The sequence below is a fragment of the Cokeromyces recurvatus genome, assembly GCF_025118155.1.
Source record: "Cokeromyces recurvatus strain NRRL 2243 chromosome Unknown BX663scaffold_39, whole genome shotgun sequence".
Taxonomy (NCBI): domain Eukaryota; kingdom Fungi; phylum Mucoromycota; class Mucoromycetes; order Mucorales; family Mucoraceae; genus Cokeromyces; species Cokeromyces recurvatus.
In genome coordinates, this window is record NW_026251425.1 from 40035 (window position 1) to 64411 (window position 24377).

General features: G+C 33.1%; 11 protein-coding genes across 11 annotated transcripts; 8 read left to right on the top strand and 3 right to left on the bottom strand.

Moving 5' to 3' along the window:
• The first annotated feature begins 3224 nt into the window (after positions 1–3224).
• On the top strand, positions 3225–7007 carry BX663DRAFT_524387 (RNA helicase-domain-containing protein). Its single transcript, XM_051529627.1, has 5 exons — positions 3225–3779; positions 3862–4116; positions 4172–4259; positions 4337–6010; positions 6076–7007. Exons 1-5 carry the CDS (start codon positions 3289–3291, stop codon positions 6751–6753), a joined length of 3186 nt encoding a protein of 1061 aa, XP_051378503.1. The 5' UTR covers positions 3225–3288; the 3' UTR covers positions 6754–7007.
• A 416-nt stretch (positions 7008–7423) lies between these two features.
• On the top strand, positions 7424–8125 carry BX663DRAFT_555733 (integral membrane protein S linking to the trans Golgi network-domain-containing protein; the record flags this gene model as incomplete). Its single annotated transcript, XM_051531654.1, has 2 exons — positions 7424–7480; positions 7583–8125. The coding sequence occupies 2 exons, from the start codon at positions 7424–7426 to the stop codon at positions 8123–8125; spliced, it is 600 nt and encodes a 199-aa protein (XP_051378504.1).
• A 1080-nt stretch (positions 8126–9205) lies between these two features.
• BX663DRAFT_442953 (histidyl-tRNA synthetase) lies at positions 9206–10992 on the top strand (the record flags this gene model as incomplete). The annotated part of the gene is made up of 3 exons (XM_051523548.1): positions 9206–9421; positions 9488–9607; positions 9694–10992. 3 exons carry the CDS (start codon positions 9206–9208, stop codon positions 10990–10992), a joined length of 1635 nt encoding a protein of 544 aa, XP_051378505.1.
• A 75-nt stretch (positions 10993–11067) lies between these two features.
• BX663DRAFT_524392 (uncharacterized protein) lies at positions 11068–12600 on the top strand. The gene is made up of 3 exons (XM_051529628.1): positions 11068–11818; positions 11881–12006; positions 12081–12600. Exons 1-3 carry the CDS (start codon positions 11114–11116, stop codon positions 12186–12188), a joined length of 939 nt encoding a protein of 312 aa, XP_051378506.1. The 5' UTR covers positions 11068–11113; the 3' UTR covers positions 12189–12600.
• Positions 12601–12856: 256 nt separating this feature from the next.
• On the bottom strand, positions 12857–14277 carry BX663DRAFT_442849 (uncharacterized protein; the record flags this gene model as incomplete). The annotated part of the gene is made up of 6 exons (XM_051523539.1): positions 12857–13420; positions 13483–13557; positions 13616–13711; positions 13789–13838; positions 13891–14003; positions 14063–14277. The coding sequence occupies 6 exons, from the start codon at positions 14275–14277 to the stop codon at positions 12857–12859; spliced, it is 1113 nt and encodes a 370-aa protein (XP_051378507.1).
• A 151-nt stretch (positions 14278–14428) lies between these two features.
• Positions 14429–15799, top strand: BX663DRAFT_555737 (uncharacterized protein; the record flags this gene model as incomplete). The annotated part of the gene is made up of 7 exons (XM_051531655.1): positions 14429–14462; positions 14531–14584; positions 14646–14769; positions 14845–14896; positions 14973–15102; positions 15174–15271; positions 15329–15799. The coding sequence occupies 7 exons, from the start codon at positions 14429–14431 to the stop codon at positions 15797–15799; spliced, it is 963 nt and encodes a 320-aa protein (XP_051378508.1).
• A 305-nt stretch (positions 15800–16104) lies between these two features.
• Positions 16105–16975, top strand: BX663DRAFT_239408 (uncharacterized protein). Its single transcript, XM_051521837.1, has 3 exons — positions 16105–16309; positions 16375–16595; positions 16675–16975. Coding segments are annotated over exons 1-3 (492 nt in total). The 5' UTR covers positions 16105–16307; the 3' UTR covers positions 16944–16975.
• Positions 16976–16984: 9 nt separating this feature from the next.
• BX663DRAFT_239427 (ribosomal protein S5 domain 2-type protein) lies at positions 16985–18260 on the bottom strand. The gene is made up of 3 exons (XM_051521838.1): positions 17874–18260; positions 17620–17788; positions 16985–17522 (listed from the first exon to the last, which is right to left on the bottom strand). The coding sequence occupies exons 1-3, from the start codon at positions 18125–18127 to the stop codon at positions 17034–17036; spliced, it is 912 nt and encodes a 303-aa protein (XP_051378510.1). The 5' UTR covers positions 18128–18260; the 3' UTR covers positions 16985–17033.
• Positions 18261–18743: 483 nt separating this feature from the next.
• On the top strand, positions 18744–19489 carry BX663DRAFT_442899 (emp24/gp25L/p24 family/GOLD-domain-containing protein; the record flags this gene model as incomplete). The annotated part of the gene is made up of 3 exons (XM_051523544.1): positions 18744–18944; positions 19052–19181; positions 19257–19489. 3 exons carry the CDS (start codon positions 18744–18746, stop codon positions 19487–19489), a joined length of 564 nt encoding a protein of 187 aa, XP_051378511.1.
• Positions 19490–20415: 926 nt separating this feature from the next.
• BX663DRAFT_239467 (60S ribosomal protein L44) lies at positions 20416–21413 on the top strand. Its single transcript, XM_051521839.1, has 3 exons — positions 20416–20673; positions 20958–21180; positions 21250–21413. Exons 1-3 carry the CDS (start codon positions 20671–20673, stop codon positions 21342–21344), a joined length of 321 nt encoding a protein of 106 aa, XP_051378512.1. The 5' UTR covers positions 20416–20670; the 3' UTR covers positions 21345–21413.
• Positions 21414–22321: 908 nt separating this feature from the next.
• Positions 22322–24368, bottom strand: BX663DRAFT_555742 (putative carotene oxygenase; the record flags this gene model as incomplete). Its single annotated transcript, XM_051531656.1, has 3 exons — positions 22322–23628; positions 23711–24139; positions 24212–24368. 3 exons carry the CDS (start codon positions 24366–24368, stop codon positions 22322–22324), a joined length of 1893 nt encoding a protein of 630 aa, XP_051378513.1.
• Positions 24369–24377: the final 9 nt, after the last annotated feature.

Below are 24377 nucleotides of genomic sequence, written 5' to 3' on the forward strand. Positions count from 1 at the left end.
ATGTTTAATCAAGAAACATGACATTAGAAGTCTGCTCATGTCACCTTCTCTGTTCTATAACGCGTAATGCAAAATTCAAAATCACTTAAGCAACTATTGATAATTAATAAAAAATGTCTTATGAACTGATATTGAATTTGTTAATAACATCAACATAACTGATACTAAATCACTACCCTTATACAAAATATACATAAACAAGGAAATTGTCTATGTATTAAATTGGCAGTGATGCATTTGCAAATTATTATAGCTGACTAGTATTACAACAAGCGAGGCATTAGAGAAGTATTAGTTAGGACAGAATAATCCTATTTTTAGTATTGTCAGTAGAGTGTACCAACTCTCTTAAGTTTATAAAATATGAAGAAGTATAATACATAAATAAGTTGAAGTTGATTTCATTTATATTATTTGTCCAGGTACTTTAAGTCTGGAATTTAATAAAGAAAGAGTAAGTAAGTAACTCTGACTATACCTATTTATTTCTATGGTCGTTTTTTTTTTTTTTTTTTTTTTTTTTTTTTTTTAATATTACAACTTGTCAATAGAACTAAAAAAATTGGGTTTATAAAGAAAAAAATTGATGCAAATAAAATAACTTGTTCGGAAAGGGTAACACCTTTCTGTAGGCCAAGCGGCGATCATGGAGAGATGAACTTGTTAGCTATAGATGGGAGTAATTAAATAATAAAATTGGGGTTAGTTCTGAGCTTTGATGAAAACATGCTGCCTTCCAGGATCCAGTGTTCAACGTCAGGCCTTCAATGGAGGCCAAAAGGATGTTGTTAAATCGTGGGGTAATTACCTACCATGCTAAAGAGAAAAGCTTGCGGCATTGAGACTCCCTGAGAGTAACACCGCTGTAGTAGAGGCAAACAAGAACAGAATGTAATCTACCTCTACACTATAAAGGACTTCCTCTTCAATAATTTTTTTTCTAAAGCTTTTCATAAAAAAAAAAGAAAAAGGAGGATGGACTCTAAGGTAGTACCACCCTTGAAATAATATTTCAAGTAAACAATAATTGAAAGCTCTTTCACAATAAATGTCACTACTTTCTGATCAGACCTGGCAACTGGTATCAAACAGTAGAGTAATCATATTTTGCTAAATTATATATGTTAGATCAGTGAAAGGAGAAATAATAGACAAAGAAAAATCTGTGAAAATCTGTTATATTGTTTTTTTTTCTCAGAATAATTAGCTCCTTTTATAGTTTTTTAACAAGCATCCTTTATTGATGCCTTGATCCTATATTAGGAATATTTGATACAAGAAAAGTGATAGTAAACAATCTCTATTTGACATCTAAGGTATAACCTTGATTCAGCTGAATTAAACTTCAGCATATAATGTTATTTAATACATTTTTTTTTCGGACACCATGCTTTGATTCACTTTGTAATTTTTCCTTTTGCTAGAATTTACCATAACATTCGTTGTTAGTAATCTGATGTTGGCAATAAAATTATTAGTTAAATATTATGCATAGCTATTCTAATTAGATGTGCTTAATTGTGTAGTACTGTTTGCTTGTATTCATTTTTGAACATTATATTATTTAAGCTGATCAATAATAATAAACGATATCATTAACACAAAAGACACATATCAAGCTATCTCTGCATATATTGAATAAGCTTTGTATAAATTTTAGTTTCCTGCATGATGTATTATAAACTAACTTTAGAATATATTAAATATAGAATGTAAACCATATATCTCTATGATATGATAAACTCTTTTGTCTGTTATAAGTGTATGCTATATAAAGGTCATATTAAGCTTATATGTAAGATAAAATAAGATGTTTATTCAACAAATATTTTATTTGTATTCTGTTCTAATTGTTGCTTCTAAATAGAAGAGTTTTCCTGTATATCTTTCATAGTTGAAACCAAGTGATTTTTTGAGTGTCTCATCTAAATCGTGATTGATAATAGTTTTTACACTGTTTATAATGATCACTAGCATGACCTGTATCAACACTGCATAAAGAACATTTTACTGTAGCTACAGAAGCACCTGATGCCAATTGTTTCTGTTTTTGCATATCTGCTAAACATCTTCATTTTCCTTCACCTTTTTCTATTTTGGTCTGTACATTGTCCCTTTGCGTTGCTTTCTTCCTTTTCGTGAGTGCTATTATTCTGAATTTGAGTATTTTATTAGTATGTTATTTGACACATAACGCACTATGCTTTATGTGCATACCTTTATAAATTTTATATAGATACAGTTTTTTTTTATCTTTATGCTTTGTTTCGTTGCAGTCAACGCAAATGATAACATTCTTATCTTCAACAATACTTTTATTATACATACAATATTAGGTTTTTTTGTGAATAATATATAATCATTGATATTCACTAATAAACATACCACCAAACAACAATACATACTTTATCTCATACCTTTGTTATAAATATAGTATTGTCTCTTAGGATGGCATAATAAATTTTCAAATAATGACATATATATAGTGTAGTCAAAGAAAAGGAAATTGTATATAAATCTCTATCAGTAATTAGAGACTAATAATACATTCAAATATATAAATCGATAACTTTTACACAATGACCAGAATAATTTTTTTTCTTTTATAAAACTAATTCTATAGGATGCTAAAGGTGTAATAGTAATGTTACTATATTGAAAGCCCCCCTTTTTTTTCGATGTAGTGGTATATCTAATACCGAGTTACTGATTTTATATCAAAGAAATATTTTAGAATCTTGAGGAATAAGTTACATTTATGTAATATAATATGACTTATCTATTAGTATCAGTAGAAAAAGATCGCCCACAAAGAAAGACGGCTATAAGAGAGAAATTTTTGAGGATAGTGACCATATAATTTTAAAGGAACCACTGATAGGTTTATAAAAAGAATGCTTCTATGTTTTACAGCACATACTCATGGGAGCTCTTCTGTTCCTCCCAGCTAAATAATGCTTATTAAGATCTTTGGTGTGATCGAACTTTGCGAGTGAAATTTTAATGTGCCTGATAAATGGATGATTTTTAGTTATAGCAGATCATTTCTAATGTAAAACTATGGATATAATAATTTTGCCCACAAACTAGTGATAATTCCAAAATAAGCCTGATTCGTCTAATTTATTTTGGAAATAGTGTCAATCTCTAGTTGAAAAACTATAGTTTCATTTTTTTTTTTTAATTGTCCAAAACTGAGGTTAAAATACTTTTTTTTTTTTTTTTTTTTTTTTAACGGTTTTTTTTTCTTTTTTCTCAATTCACATTTAGAAAAAAGCATTAAAAAGTATGGACCATTTTGTTGAAGGTGCATCCCAAGATGACTTTACTTATTTAGAATACTCGGCCGATACGCAATCTTCACAACAAGCCTATGATTTTACTAGTGACTTTACCCAAACACCTCATGATGAGCCCGATCTTTCGACATTGTCAATTTCTGATAACTTACAATTTGAAGATACAGATGATTTGCAGCTAGCTGTTGAAGAGAAAAAGGATTTGCCTGCTCATGCTTGTAAATATTGTGGTATCCATTCACCTGCATCTGTTGTCAAATGTGTTACTTGTGATCGATGGTTTTGTAATTCCAGAGGCAATACCTCTGGCTCCCACATCATCAACCATTTGGTAAGAGCTAAGCATAAGGAGGTAGCCCTTCACCCAGATTCACCATTAGGTGATACTGTATTAGAATGTTACAATTGTGGTTGTCGTAATGTCTTTTTATTGGGCTTCATTCCAGCTAAGAGTGATACCGTAGTCGTATTGATCTGCAGGTAAAAAAAATATATATATATATAATTGAATAATTAAATTAGTCATAATTGAAGGCATTGTTAATGATGATTATAAACTTAGACAACCTTGCGCAGCTGTTCCTTCTTCTAAAGATATGAATTGGGATACTACACAATGGATGCCTCTCATAGATGATCGCTGTTTCTTGACTTGGCTTGTCAAGATTCCTTCCGATCAAGAACAATTACGTGCACGTCAAATTTCCTCAGCCCAAATTAATAAATTAGAAGAATTATGGAAGGAGAATAAGGAAGCTACCTTAGAGGATTTAGAAAAACCAGGTGTAGATGATGAACCCCACCCTGTTTTACTAAGGTAAAAATTAAAAAGTATACAGAAAGAGATTATATGTATTAATTTATAATTTTAGGTATGAAGATGCATACCAATATCAAAATATTTTTGGCCCTTTAGTTATGATGGAAGCAGAATATGATAAAAAGTTAAAGGAATCACAGGTAAAGAATAAAATGAAATGAAATGAAATTAAGGGACTTGGCACAGTTGACTGAAGTATTTTTTTTCTTTCTTCTAGACATGTGATGACATTGTAGTTCGTTGGGATGTAGGTCTTAATCAAAAAAACATTGCATGGTTCTATTTCCCTAAATTAGAAATGGGTGAGATCAAATTAGCTGTTGGTGATGAGCTTCGTTTAAGATATCGTGGTGAACTTCATGAGCCATGGAGTGCCACCGGCCATGTTATCAAGATCCCCAATAATGTTAGTGATGAAGTAGCTTTGGAATTAACACGTTCTAATAAAGCACCTACTGAATGCACGCATAACTTCTCTGTTGACTTTGTTTGGAAATCAACATCCTTTGATCGTATGCAATCAGCTATGAAGACCTTTGCAGTAGATGAAACTAGCGTTAGTGGTTATATTTATCATCGACTTTTGGGACATGATGTTGAACCTCAAGTTTTAAAGACACAGATGCCCAAACGATTCTCTGCACCTTTTCTTCCTGAGCTTAATCATTCACAAGTTTATGCTGTTAAGTCTGTTCTTCAAAAGCCGTTGAGTTTAATTCAGGGTCCACCTGGTACGGGCAAAACAGTAACCTCCGCATCTATTGTTTATCATTTAGCCAAAATGAACCCAGGACAAGTCCTTGTATGCGCCCCATCCAATGTTGCTGTTGACCAATTAGCAGAAAAAATTCATCAAACAGGTCTTAAAGTGGTTCGTATCACTGCCAAATCTCGTGAAGAGCTTGATTCACCTGTTTCCTTCTTGACCTTGCATGAACAGGTCCGAAATAATGACACTAATATTGAGCTCCAAAAACTAATTCATCTCAAGCAAGATCAGGGAGAACTAAGTGCTGCAGATGAAAAGAAATATAAAGCCTTAAAACGTGCTTGTGAAAAGGAGATTTTACAAAATGCAGATGTCATTTGTTGTACGAGTGTTGGTGCAGGAGACCCACGTATTGCTAAAATGCGATTCAGAACTGTTTTGATTGATGAAGCTACTCAAGCTTCTGAACCTGAATGCATGATCCCATTAGTATTAGGTTGTAAGCAAGCAGTTTTAGTGGGTGATCATCAACAATTGGGTCCTGTCATCATGAACAAGAAGGCAGCACGTGCTGGCCTTTGCCAATCACTCTTTGAACGTCTTGTTATTTTAGGCATTCGACCTATTCGTTTGCAGGTTCAATATCGTATGCATCCCTGCTTGTCCGAATTCCCCAGTAATATGTTTTATGAAGGTACACTTCAGAATGGTATTACAACCCAAGAGCGTATTCGTAAAAATGTCGATTTCCCTTGGCCTGTACCTGAAACTCCCATGATGTTTTACGTTAATTTGGGTAATGAAGAGATTTCGACATCTGGTACCTCCTACTTGAACCGTACAGAAGCATCTAATTGTGAAAAGATTGTAACTCGCTTTATGAAGTCTGGTGTATTACCTTCGCAAATTGGTATTGTTACACCTTATGAAGGACAGCGTTCGTATATTGTTCAATATATGCAGTTTAATGGATCATTACGTAAAGATCTTTACAAGGAAATTGAAGTGGCTAGTGTAGATGCTTTCCAAGGTCGTGAAAAAGATTATATTATTCTGAGTTGTGTACGATCAAATGAACATCAAGGAATTGGGTTCTTGAGTGATCCACGACGTTTGAATGTTGCTTTGACACGTGCAAAATATGGTGTTGTAATTCTTGGTAACCCTAAGATCCTTAGCCGAGTAAGTTTTATATAAATATATAGTTGGGAATTATGAAGTGTAACTAAAATATATAAAATATATAGCATCCTTTATGGCATCACTTGTTGGTACATTATAAAGAAAAGGGTTGTCTTGTCGATGGTGCACTTAATAACTTGCGTGTTTCAATGATTCAATTCAATCGTCCTCGAAAGACATACCGCAAAGATGATAAATTCCGACAAGGCCTTGCCCATCAAGTAGATGCTCGTGAAGCATTTGCACGACCCCCATTAGCAATGGATAATCGACGTGGAAAAACATATGGTCAAGACTTTATGCAAACGCATGATCCTATTGGTTACATTCCCTCTGAACTTAATTCACTTCCAAGCTCTCAATTCAGCATTCCCTTTATTCCTTCAGCCAGTGGACCTTTCACGCAAGACTTATCGCAATCAAGTGTTTTCAATCGTAAGCAACGACAACAAACAGATAATACTGACTCAACACAGCGATATATTCCCGGATCATCTACATTTGCAAATCATGTGATGGGATGGCAACAAGGATCGCAAAATTTATATAGTAGTCAGACATCCATTGGATTAGCACTTTCACAAAGTGACAGATTACGTATGATGGCAGCAAGTCAAAATACAATGAGTCAGGATACTGTACAGTACCCTTATGAAGATTATAAATCACAGGATGTTACGTCAATGATGAGTCAAGATTTTGATATTCGTAGCCAAGCAAGTCAATCATTCACTCAGTTTTAAAATGAGGAGGAAAAATAGATTTTAAGAGGGCACGGATTGGATATTATTATTTTGCTTTTGGTAATGGTTATCTCGATGATGTATATGTGTGTATATATATTCTCTCATTTTTTTTTTATACAAGTTCTTATTGACTTTAGTAGTACAATACAATACAAAAGAAAAAGATAAAGAAAAAAGAAAGAGAAATAATATATATGTGTATACCAGTATAATAGCATTTTAATATGAAAATAAAGGATTATTCAACATAAGATGTCATGTCGTTTAGCTTTTTTTTTCTTATTACATAAACAATTTAAACAATGAATCTAAAAATCGAGGTTCAATTGCTCTAATTAGCTCACCAACTACTAGAACAATAATCATAAATTACATGCTATTCTGTTGTATTTTAAAGTGTAGGTATTTTGTAGAGGGGGGAGGGAGAGTGCTATTTATTCAGACAGAGCTAATAATAATAAATAAATGATGCGAAAGTAATAAAAAGTAAAGCGCTTATTTTATTATAAAAATTCTAACACTACAATGTAAAATTATAATTAATTGCACTGATGAAGAAAAATTAAAATTTATGGCTTTTATTTATTTATTTATTTTTTAAACTTCGCATAATATCACATTTAACGTATCTTTATTATTATTATTATTATTATTATTATAATTATCAATGGCAACTTCCACATTTAGAGCTTCTAAATGGGATCCTATTTACATTATAGCCCAAGTAATGACTTACCAACTCCCTCACAATCTATCCATCCATGTCTATATATAATAATTATTAATTTATTTATTTATTTTACTTTATTTTATTTTTTTCAAGTAGATTATGGCCGTCCAATCTCTCTGCTACATCTCATTCACAGTTGTTCTGCTTATCAATCTTACATTAAGTGGCACTGATGTCTCACTTGATCTCCTTTTCGATCCTCTTCAAATACGTACAGATACAGGATTTGGATGGTCTTTGATTGCTGTCTGGCTTATAAATGCCTTATTGTCAATACCCATCTTGACGATTATTGTACAAAGAGCAAAACAAATTCTCGATTATGTCCTGACATTTCATTTTTTTCATTTACTGGGGTGTTGGTATAGGGTAGCATTCCCTACTAATGGGACATGGTGGTTATTACAGATTGTTACGATAATTATCATGACATTTGGTGGTGAATGGGCTTGTATGCATCGAGAAATGAAGCCCATCTTGATTTCATCGACAACTGAGACAGCAAAAAGAAAAGATGGTCAACAAGGACCTTTATTATTAGATAAAGTTAAAAATATGTTCAACAAGGAACAAAACCAAAGATACGATCAGATACCATTGAATGATATACAAGAAGGTGCAAGCGGTAGTCGTTCGTAATCATTTTATAAAATAGATAAAACATGTACATATTATTATTATTATTTTCAAGTAAATTCACTGAAAAAAAAAAAATTATACAATCTATCCACTAATCACGCAGATGTGTAATATTACTTGAATAATAACTAAACTTGACCAAATAATAATCAACACTAAATATGTTATATGCGTTAATAAGTATAACTAATAATAGTAAAAAAGAGGCTCATGATCTAATTAGCCAGTAAGCTTCATTATGTAATAAAAGACTACTGAAATCTCCAAAAATGGAACCATACTCTTAGGGATTGGATATTTACAGTGAGACATGGTATTTTGGTTAAAATTCGGTTAACAAAATGATGGAATATATGAATGACCCAGACACAAGGTAGTTGGCTAGTAAATAATGCTGAAGAATAAACACGCCATTAAATAGAGGGGTCAAAATTAGACTTCTTCTTCTATTCTGGCTTGGTTATAATATCATGAGTAAAAAATCCTTAATTAGTTTCTACCTTGGATATTTACCCAACCCATTAATGGCTGATCTTATTAAACGAAATATGCTTCTTACTTTTGTGCCACAATCAAAATTCGCATAAAACCTTTCATAAAAGATTCGCCTTCATTGCCTCTACAGTCTTATGCAAAGGACTGGCTTGTCAGACTAACAGTATTATTGATATAATTCCTTATATAGCTGCTTCCTATTTCTTTCCTTGAAACAACTTTTACAGTTTTCAATGTGATCAACATCTTGTATCCAAAGTATAATTTCCTTTCCTTTTTTTTTTATAATGATAATAATGACTATCATAGCAATTTTTTTCTTTGTTATCCATACAATGATTTATTCTGCAAGTCTTTTTTAATAAATAAAAAAAAATAAAGGTTATAATACATTCGATACTTTATCTTCACTGTAATCATTAAAAAAAAATTATTGCTTGTCATTGATAGGCTTTTTTGTTCCTTTTTAATACATTTGTTTCTCTTTTTTTTAAAAGTCAGTCATCATCAAGGTATTTTTATTTTATTTTATTTTATTTTTTTTTTTAAAATTTTTTTTTTTTTTTTTTTTGTATCTAATTAAAAATGTCTACCACAGATCGTAAACAACAATTGAGTCAATCGATTGAAGCTCAAGGACAAAAAGTGCGTCAATTAAAAGCAGATAAAGCAGAAAAAGCTGTTATTGATCAAGAAGTACAAGCTCTTTTAGCACTTAAAAAAGAATTAGCCGAACTTGAAGGTACCGCTAATGTCACCAAGAAGCCTACCAAAACCAACTTTACCTTAAAAACACCAAAGGTAACCTGAAAAAAAAAATAAAAAAAAAATAATTTACTTTATCTTATGCATCATACTCTCTTTTAGGGTACCAAAGATTATAATGATAAGGATATGGCTATTCGTGAAAAGGTCTTTAATACTATTACTAAAGTTTTTAAAAAACACGGTGCTGTCACTATAGACACTCCCGTCTTTGAACTCAAGGTAAGATATATATATATAACTATATATAATACATGAATCTATTCATCTCATACCCTTTTTCTTTTTTCTTTAAAAAAAAAATAAAGGAAATCTTGGCTGGCAAATATGGTGAGGACAGTAAACTTATCTATGACTTGGCTGATCAAGGTGGTGAAGAATGTTCATTGCGTTATGATTTGACAGTACCCTTTGCCCGTTTTGTAGCTATGAATGGTAAAGAGCACCAAAATATCAAGCGTTACCAAATTGCTAAGGTCTACCGTCGTGACCAACCTGCGATGACAAAGGGTCGTATGCGTGAATTCTATCAATGCGATTTCGATATCGCTGGTGTGTATGATCCTATGATTCCAGATTCTGAAATTTTGCGTATCCTGTGTGAGGCCCTGACTGCGTTGGATGTTGGAAAGTTTACTGTCAAGTTGAATCATCGTAAGATTTTAGATGGTATCTTTGAGGTATGTGGTGTACCTGTTGACAATATTCGTCCTATTTCATCTGCAGTTGATAAGTTGGATAAATTACCTTGGGCAGATGTGAAGCGTGAGATGGTTGAGGAAAAGGGACTTGCTGAAGAGGCAGCTGATAAGATTGGTGAATACGTGAAGCATAAGGGGGGTCGTGATCTTTTAGAAAAGCTCAAGCAAGATACTGTCTTGATGGCCAACAAGAGTGCCGCTGAAGGTTTGAAGGATATGGAAATCTTGTTTGATTATTTAGAAATCTTTGAGGTCATGGATAAAATGTCATTTGATCTTAGTTTGGCTAGAGGTCTTGATTATTATACAGGTATTATCTATGAAGCCGTTACCGAGAAGTCTGCACCTCCCAAGTTGGCTGAAGGGATTGTGAATCGCAAGAAGGAAGGTACAGATGAGTTGGATGAATCTACTGTAGGTGTAGGTTCTATTGCTGCTGGTGGTCGTTATGATAACCTTGTGGGTATGTTCTCAGGCACCAACAAGAAGGGTCAGCCCAACTTACAAATCCCTTGTGTGGGCGTTTCAATTGGTGTTGAACGTGTCTTTTCTATTTTGATGTCTAAGCAAAACCCTCAACAGATTAAGAGTAATGAAACTGAAGTCTATGTAATCGCTGTAGGTGATGGTCTTTTGAAGGAACGCATGGCGATTGCTAAACAACTCTGGGATGTTGGTATTAAAGCTTCTTATATGTTCAAGAACAAGCCTCGACTTGATAAACAATTTGATGTTTGTGAAAAGGATATGATCCCATTGGCCATCATTATCGGTAAAGATGAATTGGAAAAAGGTCAAGTTCGTATTAAAGACATGAGATCCAAGAATGAAGCACAAGGAGGTGGTATCGTCATTCAACAAGCTGACATGATTAAAGAAATTAAAGAAAGACTTGCCCATTTATAGACATACAATTGAGATTTAATAAATATAATAAAATAGAATTTTGCATATTCTTTTTTAATTCCTTTAATTTTTATTTTTATTTTATTTTTATTTTTTTTTTAATTTCCCCCCCCATTTAACTATGACAGATTACATTATTTCTACAGAAGAACCTCCTTTAACAACTGAAGAGCCTTTAAATAATCCAGAACTTTTACAGGAAATAAAAGACTTGAACGCAGTTGACGACCCTCATGACATACAAGTTCCTACTGCTATTATTATCGATAAGGAAGAGCCCAACAAACTTCACAGTCATCCATTACCTATCCCATCTCAACTTGCATCTACAGTTACAACTACAACTACTATCCAGGGTGCACTTGAAACTCCTAAAACTTTAACGCAACTATCGAATAATGAATCAGAGGATGATGATGATGATGAACTGAAACGCATCACCGAATCCAATCGTCACATCACTCCACCACCCCCCACACCACAACGGCCACGTTCCAAATCCCTACGCAGTCTTAGTCTATCAGTACGTCGTCAGTTGCTGGTCTTTTCTGATCAACCCACTGTAATTGAGCAAGGTGATCGTATCATCACTCATTATAAATATGGAGCGGGGCCAAAAGGAGCCCTGGATGACGATCAACGACCGACACGACAACAACGATCCTATCTTGTAGCCTGTGACTTTAGTGATGAAAGTCAAAATGCCATTGAATGGACAACAGGAACGATGATGCGTGATGGAGACCGTCTTTATGTAGTGACGGTTGTCAATCGAGAAGATAATCCAGAAGCAGTGAAGAAAACAGGACTCTCTTTATCAAAGGAGGTATGTATATATAAATAGGTTAAAAAGAAAGCAGTATGTACTTATTTATTAAATGTAAATAGTTGAAGAAAGCATCAGAGAGTGTCACGGAAATATCCAAAAAGGCCTTAAAACAAATGTTATTATTTGATATTGACTTGATAACGTTTGCTATTTGTGGACGAGTGAAGACGGTTTTATCAAAATTGGCAAGTAGTGTGTGTGGGGAGGAGAGGGAATACTAATAATGGGTCTAATTTAATTCATTTTTTATGGATAATAGATTGAAGATCTATCTTTAACAATGGTTATTTGTGGTAGTAGAGGCAGAGGCACAATGACAGGGTATAGAATTAATTCTTACTACTACAAGAATCGAGTACATTATTAACAATAACTTGAAATAGGATATTTATGGGCTCTATTTCTACTTTTCTCGTTCATAATTCAACAGTTCCTGTTACCGTCATTCGACCACAAAAGAAAAAGAAAGTTGTTTCTAAAAAGCCAATCCATCCACTACCACTAAGCCAAAGTAAATCAAATATACATATATATATGTATATGCGTGTGTGTGTGTTTAGTTTTATTAAATGTGCTAATTTTCTTTATATTTATATATAGGCGTAAAGTTAGGTCAGTTAGCTGTGGATGAGCTTAGTAGTAATAAATCCACAAGCAAAAAATAGTGACTATCTTATAAAAACATCTTGTTTTCGTTATCCAACGAAACATCAAAGTCTTCTTCATAAGACGTAGTAGTAGATAACTGTCCACCACTATTTGCACTAAGTGTTAAATACTATGTATACATGTTAATAAACGAAATTTTTTCCCCCCTCTTCCTCCTATCTTTATTCAGCTTCTTACCCTTGCTTGGAAATCTTTGTTTAATCCTTCTAATTTATCCATAAGAGCTATACGTTGAGTAAGATTTGTAACTTTAAGAATCGTTTCCAAGTCAATGAGTTGTTGCTCTTGTTCATCTCCAAAATGAACCATTTTTATATGTTGGTCTGTTATTGATATAGAAGCCATTATTTGTTTTTGATGAATCTATTAAATAGTACGAGTAAGTAAAAAATTCCATTTGATGATAGCTATATAAGATACTACCATGTCAATTAGAATTAACTCAAGTTCCTCTATTGTCATATCCCCAATCTTCTCGGCCATCTCCTTTAGTTCTACTGTTATATAGACCCTCGTCAACTCTTTAATTTTCTTGCGTCTTAATGCTTCAAAACATTGTTTGACTAACCCTATATGCTGATCATCTTCAAAGACAGATGACTTGTTCACAATCTCTTGAAACTTTTCTATGCTGGTATCATGAAAGGCCTTCACTAGGTTGATATAAGGTGTGGCCTGCATCTTACACATCTTTTCAACTCCTTGCGCTGTATACTTGGGTAATGCTCTCAATCGGCCATCCCAGATAAGAGAGACTAGCACATATTTCTTGTAGGCAGCAATCTGAATAGCACTGATCGCCTTTTGTATAGGAGCCGAAATCACAATACTTAAAGAATCTAAAGCGTCTCCAAACCGCTTATTACCAATGTAGATGATGGCTCCATAGTAAAAATATTCCAAGAAGCCCTGAATATCAATATCGTTTTTCTATTAAAAAAGGTTAGCTTTTCTCTCTCTCTCTTTTATCAAATAATAATCTTATCATTTACTTTAGGGTCAATTATTTCAATGTCTTGGGTCAAGATATCAAGTGGGAATCGATATGCTTTAGCTAAAATACATGCCTATTATATATATATGTAAATAATAAATTATAGTGAAAAAAGTATATATATGCCTAACTTGAAGAAATGGAGCATGAAGAGAAGTTAATTCATGTAGATTATTATTTGAGAAACGATTAATAGCTAACTTGAATGTTTGAAGAGGTAATAAAGGCTAATAAAAGTAAGACAAGCATACAGATTATTATTATCATTACTTTTTTTTTTTTTTTTGCCCTTTTGCGATACTACCTTTTGCATAACTTCAGTTAAATATAACAATGCTTTACCGACAAGTGAGACTAATTTACAAGTGAGTCAATGTTGATAAATATATTGTTCTATATTTCTTACATCGCGAAGGTGCTAATTGTACTTGTTCAACTTCAAATACTTGAATAAAATGATGCAACATTTGAAACAAATGTAATCCATTATTTTCAGTTGCTTCCAAACACCTTGCTGTACTATACAAAAGATAAGAAGAGGGACATGTCAATTAAATAATAACACTACTACATCTTACATAAAGTAGAGATAGGCTAATGAAAATGTAGCTGGATTAATAACAGTGAGTGGATCAAGTCCGTCCAGTGTATAACTTGTGAGCTGTTGTGTTGTTAATTTATTTAACATGGTGAGATTTTCTTGATGTGTAAATCTGCCAGATACAATACGACCAATGACTTCATCAAGAGTAATTGGATCAGTTGATTGCTCTGTTATTTCGTCAGTTTGCATTTGTATTTTTTTTTCTAATAACAATAATAATAAAAAAGCCAGTAGTATTTATGGAGATAGGCGTGTATTTAAAAGCCGAATTACAATTATCTAAATTATACATGTATAAAAAAAATGTCTTTTTTATTTTATTTTATTTTAATTCTTTTGAATGTCAAATATAAAACAACACACTAAAGAAATAGGTATTCTTCTTTTTTTCAAGAAAAAAGAAGTATTAATGATAAGAATATATAGAATAATTATAATATAGAAATAAAGCTATGGTCATTAGATGATTCTCCACAAACTTCAACAACAAAGAACGGTAATAAAGCATAATTATATCTTGTTATCTTATATACCCCTTATTCATGTTATTTCATCAGAAACAATTAATGGATTAAGAAAATCTACTAAAAATTGGGATGAAGATACAAGACGAAAAAAATTCGAAAAAGTACAAGATCTATCACTTGTAAGTCGATCCAATGTTAGTAATGACGAGCATAGGTAAGAATAAAAAAAAAAAAACTATTCTTCTTTCTCCTCCTTTTTCTTTTCTATTCTCTTACATACATTATACAGTTTAAAAAATGTGAAACTTCAACACGACCTTTGGAATCATATTCAAGAAAAAGTAAACTTTCTTCCTATAAATATACATATTTATACATATATTCTTTCTGTATATATTTATTGATAAGGTGTATTAGATCTCCGAAGGTATTAAAGATGAAAAAGATAAAAAAGAATGGGATCCTATTGTCGATTTGTTACGTAAACTTCGAGAAGGTGTCTATGCTACTCATTGGAGCTATAGTGATTACTCATTTGCAATAAAAGGTAATATAGATGTACTAACAAAAAAAAAAAAAGCTTTATCATTACGTAATCTGAATCTTAAACAATACTAGTTTTTGAGTTATCTGCGGATTGTTGTGTCAAAGCTGAAAGATATGAAGAACTTTCAAAGAGCTTAATTGGACTGTTGGATCATTTATACACTAAAATAGTAAGTTTCAAAATAATCCACAAATTGAGACAGACACTTATTAAATTATGTTTAAAGTCTACTACTTGCAGTCAACGTCAATCTTATTATGTTGTGTTGAGTATTTTATATCATTCGTGCTATTTACAAAATTTAAAATTAGCATGGCGACACGTTCATTATCTTGATTTAAATACACATGAAGGGAACTTTGGAAAACACCTACTTAAATCGATCTCACAGGAAAATCCAATTCACTATTTTCGTTTATACCATTATAATCCTTATTGGACATTTAAGGTTCTTATGAATAATTACAATGATGTGATGCGACGAAAAGCTATTAACACCTTAAGGAAAGCTTATTTATCGACGTCGATTTCTTGGATTGGACAATGGATAGGCATTTATCATGATAATAATATTGTTTTAAAAGAAATGGATAGACTTGTAAAACCTAGTTGTATTCTCTCAGTTGATTATGAACGACAATTGGTTTATTTTAATAGAAAAAAGGTAGCAGATCGGGAAAAAGTTATCCCTAATTAGGAAATAAAATGGTATTGTCAAAAAGTTTTTTTTTTTTTTTTTCCGTGTACCCCTTTTTTTTTATTTGTATTTATTGACATAGCAATGACAATTACACTATATCCTTGGACTAGTGAGACCCAAATCGAGCAATTCAAACAGTACCTTACAAAACATACTCCCACTACTTCGTCATTGCTCGGTCATTTCATTGGGACTGCTTGTTTCGATTTTGACAGATCTCAACACATTTGGGTTTCTCATCCTGATCCCTTAAATACATCCGACATTGTTGTTTGGATTATTATTAGCGAGAAACGTACTCGTATCTATGTGAATACCGAGCCTCAACTTGATCATGCACCCATGATAATCACAGCTGCTACATTAGCTGATAATAAGGGTTATAAGGGACCTTATTTTGTTTCTGAAGCTGATGAAGAACTCTTTCGACAAAGTTTAAACAAGGTCAAACAAGCCGTCTTACATCATCTTCAATTAGATAATCGCCTCACGATTGAATACGCTGATGTTAGTTTATTATGGCATAGTGTATTTGATGAATTTAATAAGGATTATGAAACTATTTGTTATAGGTTTGTCAAGCAGGCTTCGACACCCTTATTGCCTATCACTCAGTTACCACCTACACTCAAGTTGACAGAATTAGTCAAACCAGATGATGTTGAACTTGTAAGAATTAGTAACAAGATTTTGTTTGATAGAGAATATGTAGAGGCTTGTTTTTGTATGACAAGCGCGATCAAGAAAGTCGATACAAATGAATCTGTTGCATGGGCCATGACTCACAGAGATCGTAAGTAATTGAATTGAATTGAATTGAATTGAATTGATTTTTTTTTTATTTTCTTTTTCTTATATTTGTATGTAATTAGTTTATGTGGGAGCTTTGCATGTTTTGCCAGATTATCGTAGACGAGGTCTTGCAGAAATCATTTTAATAGATATTACAAGACGTTATATTGATTTCTATAAGCAATGTTTACCCGATGTGCCTCTATCACAAATGTATATTAATGCTTGTGTAGAATCCTATAATACTCCTAGCGCAAACCTATTTAAGAAGGCAGGCTGGAGTCAAATTGGTTTAGGCAAATGTTGGATTTGCTGTAATAATATTAGAAAAGAAAACCTTATAGAATAATAATAAATAATAATAATAATAATACATTTGTATACACATATAAACAAATAATCATTTATTTTCATTTTTTTTTTTTGTTTTTGTTTTTGTTTAAATGACAGCAGCAAAGAAACCAAGTGTTTCCACAGGCTGTCCTACCTTCTTCTTTTCCTGCACTTTAGTCTCCTCTTCTATTAATTTAGTGTCCAATTGTTCAATAAGGGGCTTGGCCAATGTTGTAGCTGTACCCACCATCTCATTCAGTAGACTGGGTTCTAGACTACCACGACCCCCTTTCTTGATACCACACACTTGACCTAATCGATTGACGCCTACTGTTAATGTCACCTGTGAACAAAGTTCCTCTAAACTAGTTGGGTCAATTACATATCGCTGACCAATCTTATAGAGAGTAATTGTAACAGGTAGGTTTTGCCAGCCCTTGAGTGGTTCTGCTTCTTCAACGTCATCAACAATTTCAAATTCAACATCACCATCTTCAAGATCAATTAATTGAGTTTTAGGGATGCGAGTGTTGTGTAAAGCTGCACGAGTTGTCATGACGATACAATCGAGTAAGTTACCTGCTGCATCCATAACCTAATCAAAAATGATTAGAATGATTATTATAAAATTGCATAATTGCCTCTCCCCCTTTCTCTCTCCCTCTCTCTTTTTCTCTTTCTTTTTCTTTTACCATGGCGTCAATATAGATGATCCAACATTGTTGATTTGGAATAATACATAAACTTTCAAGATCAAGTCCACTTTGAGGGCCACTAAATACACGATCAAGTGCCAATGTCAATGTATTGTTGATTTCATCAGCTCCACGGCCTTCAAATTGTTGTGAAGCACTAGGCGAGCTTTTTTTTTTTTTTTTTTTTTTAAAAAAAAAAAAGGTATATCAGCACACGCAATACAATATATGATTGAATGACTTTTTTTTACCATTCTACATTACACACAAGTCGTCCTTGGTTGGGTCGAGTAGGATCTACCTCACCAATTTCCACTTTAACACCTACAAGTACATCACTATCACCTAATCGACAACGTGCACTGCCTGATGCTTGTGACAATAGACCACTTTCAAGAACAATATGACGGTATTCAAAGCGAGCACGACCATCGGCACGACAGTCATCTTCTACACCTTGCTCTATATAACTCTTTTCTGCTGGTGAGATGAGTGGTTCAGGCATGTGAATAAAGGGGAGGGGGGGGGAATATGTATATATTTATATAAAGAAATAAATAAATAAAAGAAAGGGAAAAAAAAATTAAAGTGGCTTGCGGACTATAATATAATGGCATAATTTTGATGCTTTTTTTTTTTTGCAGTAGTAATAGTAAATCTCAATATGCCAATCTTACACTTATTATTTTTGTTTTCTTTTTAAAAGAGGGATATTTCCTATTTATCAAAGAATAAAAGGAAAAAAAAAGAGTAGGAAATGTTTGTATTCACTCAGTTTAAAGACTTGTATCAACACTACTATTTTACTTGCTTTAGTTATTTTAAGAAGCAGAGGTATTTTTTTCTTTTATTTAAATAGCTACAAAATATATAACATCAACAAAAGAAAGAAGCCAATACTGCATATAAAAAAAATAAGTGATAATCCATTCTGCTGTTACATGAATTCCTTTATATTTTATTTTATTTTATTTATATGTATAAGGTTATAAGGTTATTTGACTTTCCGATTCATTTTTTTTTTGTTTTTATTCAATAAGAAAGCCGCACGCGACTACAGTTGTAATTACTCCTTTTTTTTTTTATATTTATAAATATATAATAGACATTTATAGTTTAAAATGTATATTCGGTCATTATTGCTAGTCGTCGTTTCGACCTTTTTTGCATTGACCAGTGCCATCAAGTTTGATTTATCTGCTGTTAAAAAAGATAGATTTGCAGAAGGGACTAAATGTCTTTCACAATACGTGTCCAAAGATACCTTAATTTTGGCCACTGTTAACGTGGGCGAAGGATACAATCAACGCGTTGAGCTCGAGGTAATGAAACATTATAGAAAAAAAAAGTTAAAAGGGAAGAGTGTATTGATTTAGTTTCTTTTTTTTTTTGTGTGTGTGTGTATACATATATATACATGTATCATTAGATTACAGATACCTCAGAAAATCGTAATGTTTACATTAAAAAGAGTAATGTGAATGGTGAACTTCGTAATGCTTTTACTACGATTGATGATGGTGAGGTTATGGTCTGTTTCACCAATGTACTTGATGATGGTAAATATATAGATGTATATGTTCATTAGCTGAGAAATATATATACATATATCAATCATTATTTTTTTTTTGTAGGATTCCAGGAAGGATCACAATATAGACGCACAATTGAATTACAATTCAGTGTTGGCGCAGAGGCTACTGACTTTAAGAACATGGCTAAAGCTGAAAAGTTAACTCCTCTTGAACTTGAACTTCGTAAATTGGAGACTGTAGTAAAGGAAATTGTTGATGAGATGAATTATTTGAAGCGACGTGAAGCGAGAATGAGAGACACAAATGGTAAAAAAAAAAAAATGGACATATAAAAATAAGTGTATATACTTACATACATACATATATATAATATCGCTATTATAGAATCTACAAATGAACGTGTCAAGTGGTTTAGTATTCTTTCTTTATTTACTTTGTTTGCTCTTGGTACTTGGCAAATCCTTTATTTGCGTCGTTACTTTAAGAGAAAGAGATTGATTGATTAAATAAAAAAGAAAAAGGACACTCTATATTTCGAAGGGGTTTATTTTTGTATACTATAATTTATTATATTATGTAAAAAAAAAAAATGCTGGTCGATTCTATTTATATAACAGGACTTGGAGGGTTCCTCTGACTCTTCTCGAGCAAAACATCATATTCTAGTCTGTCATTTTTTGTTTCACTAACATCTATTTCTCTTATAATGCACTTGATAAAAAAAAAAAGGATGGGGGGGAGTATTCCGACTTGAACAAAAAAGAACTTGGATGGACATATAAATTAGCAGTATACCTGTGATAATTTTTGTCTCTACAAGGCTTTATTATCTACCAACAAGGCACTTAGCTACAGAGAGAACTCAGCTATATCTGTTCTTTATTATAAATATATCTGAATAGGTTATCTTTTATTAAGTTTAACTGAAGAAAGAGAAAAAGAGAGAAAGAGAGAGAGAGAGACTGATTATGTAATGATTTTATTGAAAACGAGAATATAAACACAGTCATTATATTAGAAACAACTTATTCTAAAGAACAGGGCTTACATACGCTAAAATAGAAAGAGTCTTCTCGAGTATTACTTTCTATTCATATATCTGTATACAATTCTTTAATATATCTTTTTAAGTGTTAGATATACTACTTTGCTAGAATAGTATACACAGAGTACAAATAGTAGTCTCATTCATAACTATTTGGGAATTGATAGAGAACTGATATGAGATAATAAATTAGGCTTGTTATATTATTAAGGATTCAGCAAATATGTCTTATTATCTTTAGTAGCAATAGTTAGACTACTTTATCGTTATTACTATTTTGGAGCAAAGTAGAATATCTTATTAATAATAGGAAAGATCAAGAAAAAAACTAAAAAAAATATAATAAATAAAAATAGTCCGGGAGCAATATTTTTCCGGAAAATTACACTGGATCGCAGAAAGCTCAACACAAGCAAATCATATCCAAATTTGTCTATCCCTTCTCTTCTTTCTGTTAGATATTTAACAATGGTAAAGTTATATATAGTCATTCATCTATCCATCCATCCACCCACCTATCCATTCGTTCAGATCAGTTATATCTTGTTAAAGCGGATCAATCATTTTGAAATTGTTCAACAGACGATGATGACACTTTTTTTTTTCCCCAGCATGAATTGACAATTGAAAAGAATTCGATTATATAATGTGATGATTGGAAACGAATGGAGGAAGGACGGAGGAAAAACTTATGACATCACAAAAGAGAGAGCAGGGCATTGGTTTTATTAACATATTTTTTTTCAATTTTATAGGTCAACATTCCCAAGACCAGAAACACATTCTGTAAGGGTGCCAAGTGTAGAAAGCACACTCCTCACAAGGTCACTCAATACAAGGCTGGTAAGGCCTCTCTCTTCGCTCAAGGTAAGAGACGTTACGACCGTAAGCAATCTGGTTATGGTGGTCAAACCAAGCCTGTTTTCCACAAGAAGGCCAAGACAACCAAGAAGATTGTTCTTCGTTTGGAATGTACCGGTAAAGTAGATTGAAGAGAGCTGTAACATAGTAGTATATTGGATGTTAATTTTTTTTTGGAATCTATAGTTTGCAAGTACAAGATGCAATTGGCTATTAAGAGATGCAAGCACTTCGAATTGGGTGGTGACAAGAAGACTAAGGGTGCTGCTCTTGTTTTCTAAGTCGAACTTTTTTTTTTCTTAATAAAAAAAAATAATTTGGTTACTTTCTTGCCTTCTTTTTTATTTTTATTTTTATTTTTATTTTTATTTTTATTTTTATTTATTTATTTATTTTTTATTTTTTATTTTTTTTTCTTTTTTTTTTTTTTTTTCTTGCTCAATATCCCTCCCATGTTTAAATTATTTAAAAGAAGTCTATGTACAGATAGAATCGTCACGTATTTAAAGTCTCAGAAATCTGTTGAACTGAAATCGATTGCCATCAAGAGTGGCGTTCTTAGCAGTGGTACAAAAGTAGAAGTTATTGATCGTTTAGTACATCATTTTAGCAACCAGATCAGGCCTTCACAGACGATTTTGTCATTTGATGTTGGATATCGTAACCTGGCTTATTGTGTTTTAGATAAAGATAAGACGGTGATTGATTGGGCTCGAGTAGATCTTGAATTGCCTTCCTTTCATCCATCTGTGATGGCACCCGTTTTACGTCAATTTATACACTCCATTCAACATCATGTCAGGAATGTCGATCATATCCTAATCGAACGACAGAGAGCACGTTCAGGTGGGGGGCATGCTGTCTTTGAAGTGACTTTACGTGTCAATTGTGTCGAAGCCATGCTTTGGTATGGTCTTTTTGAAATAGCTGGTGGAACGAACATGATACCGATTTCACGTCAAATCATTGACAGAAACTGGCAAACCCAACTTGAAGACATCATATCCATCTCTCCACGTCTCCAATCCCTTCAATCTAAAACAGCGAGAAAAAAGAAGGCCACTGCATTACTAGTGCGCTCCTGGCTTGAGTCCGATAAGATGATCGATTGTCCTGAAGAATTGAAAAACAGGTTTTATAGAGAGAAAAAACAAGATGACATGAGTGATTGTTTAGTCCAAGCTTTAACTTGGTATCAATGGGAAAAATACAGTATAGATTTTATTCATGATAATAATAATAGTAGTAACAATAAAAATTAATTAACTGCAATACCTCGCCCGCATGGGTCAACAAAACTAGAATGTAAAGTGATAGCATTAAAGGCACCGATGGTTGCTCTTGCGAGTTCAGTAAAACTAGCAGCGTCTAGGATTAATAAAAAGCAGGATTCAGAACCATCTTGAAGGGTGGTATTGACGATAGACATGATGACTCCCTCATCTTCTTCTATGGCTTCTGGATGTGGAATAAAGATAGGTTCTGCACAGGAGCAACCAGGCTCATCCCAGATCTTGGCTGTACTTTCAGGATCTGTATTAGCACCTAAATAAATGTGATCAAGATCTAATTTGATTAACCCATTTACGACAGCTCCTGATGCATAAGAGGGTGCAAACCTAGATTCACAGACACCATAGCAATATCGATAGGGCTTCATGTTATAACGTGGATTGAATCGAGGCATTTCAAGATCATAGCCAATCACCTCATAAGACGCCACTCGTCTCTTATTGTATCTTGTCCACTTTGAAAACCGAAAGGTATCCCTCCATGATGGCTTCCAGAAGGCTTCAGGATCCTCATGGGGTTGTCTCGTGACGGGAACTTGGCCTAAACGATACCGACGAAACTGAGCAGGTGAGATCTGATGTTCTTCTTTATGGTCTGTCAACTTATCAAATCGATAACGAGCGGGTTGTACTTGATCTAGGTCAATGCCACCTGTTGGCGTCTTCCCAAGCTCAAAACTAGCATCCACAATATCTGTATTTTCGTACATACAATAGTCCATGTAGATCACACGTTCCCTTTGACCCCCCGGTAACTCAATGTCCTCATCCCAAGCGTTAGCGGTATGAAAGGAAAAGCAAGGATCTGCCTCATAGGTAGCTACATGATGACCCGTATGTCGATCAATAACATGAAATAAGGTATGTCGTGTTTCATCCCAATAAAAGGTTTGATAGGCAGATGAATAATAGATCGCTGATAGACCACCAAATGAATAGTAATATGGGAAGTTGGGAATAATGATATAATTTTTCGTCATACTAAAGGAATGAATATAAGAGGGCTTTAAGGCCTCTAAGGTTTTCCAGGCACCAAGATGACGCCAGATGGGTTGATGAAGTCGTGGTTGAGGGGCCTCTACTTGCTCTTTCTCTCCAGGAGGTGTAGGCAAGTATGGACCCAAGGTAAAAGTTTGAAAAGTGGGGAAAGGTCCTAAGCGTACCATAAAATTTACATATTCGTCCGTGTCTTCATCATATTGGTGATGAGATGCACAAAGTTGGCCCTGTAACTTTTTACTGATATGACCATAAGTAAACATTTTGAGTGGTTCTAAGAGTAATAATAATAATAATAATCAGACTGATTTTTTTTATTATTATTATTTTATTATATGTATATGAATGTTACTTACTTAATGTCTCTGGATCGACTACTTGTAATGTATTCGCATCACGCTTGACCACCAGGGCTTCACCACGTTTAATACCTGTTTCCTTTTCTAGAGTTTCACCAAGAGGGAAATTGGGAGTGATGGTCACGTTGACCATATCAAATTCAGAATCATTTTCTTGTAAAGCAGCATTTGAACCAAACTTGGAGATATGATGATAGACCGTCTGCATTCTACCAAAGATGGTTTTACAGGGATCAGGTCCAAACGTTAAAAGAGTTGGATCTCTTTGACCAATACGTCGTTCAACACCATGTGAAGTATGTCGTGAATTATATTTTACAGTACCATTTATAATTTCGAAACGATGAAGCATAGCAAGTCCATCAAAGGGATGTCCTATATGGAAAGTATTACCATCGTCTAATAGAATATTGTATTTTCCTGTGCCTATAGGATTGTTTTTTTTTTTAAATAATAATGTAAATTATTAAGCGTATATACATATATATGGATATATACCTGATCTGTACATGGTACCATTCACCCAAGACGGTATTTTGCCTTCTACTTTAAGTGTAATTGGAGAGTCTATTGAAGGAACATTTTTGAAACCAACTGGAGAAGGCGCTGCCTCATTCAGTTTTGCATTTGGATTAAGTTCAGCAGGTGTAATCATATTAAAGTA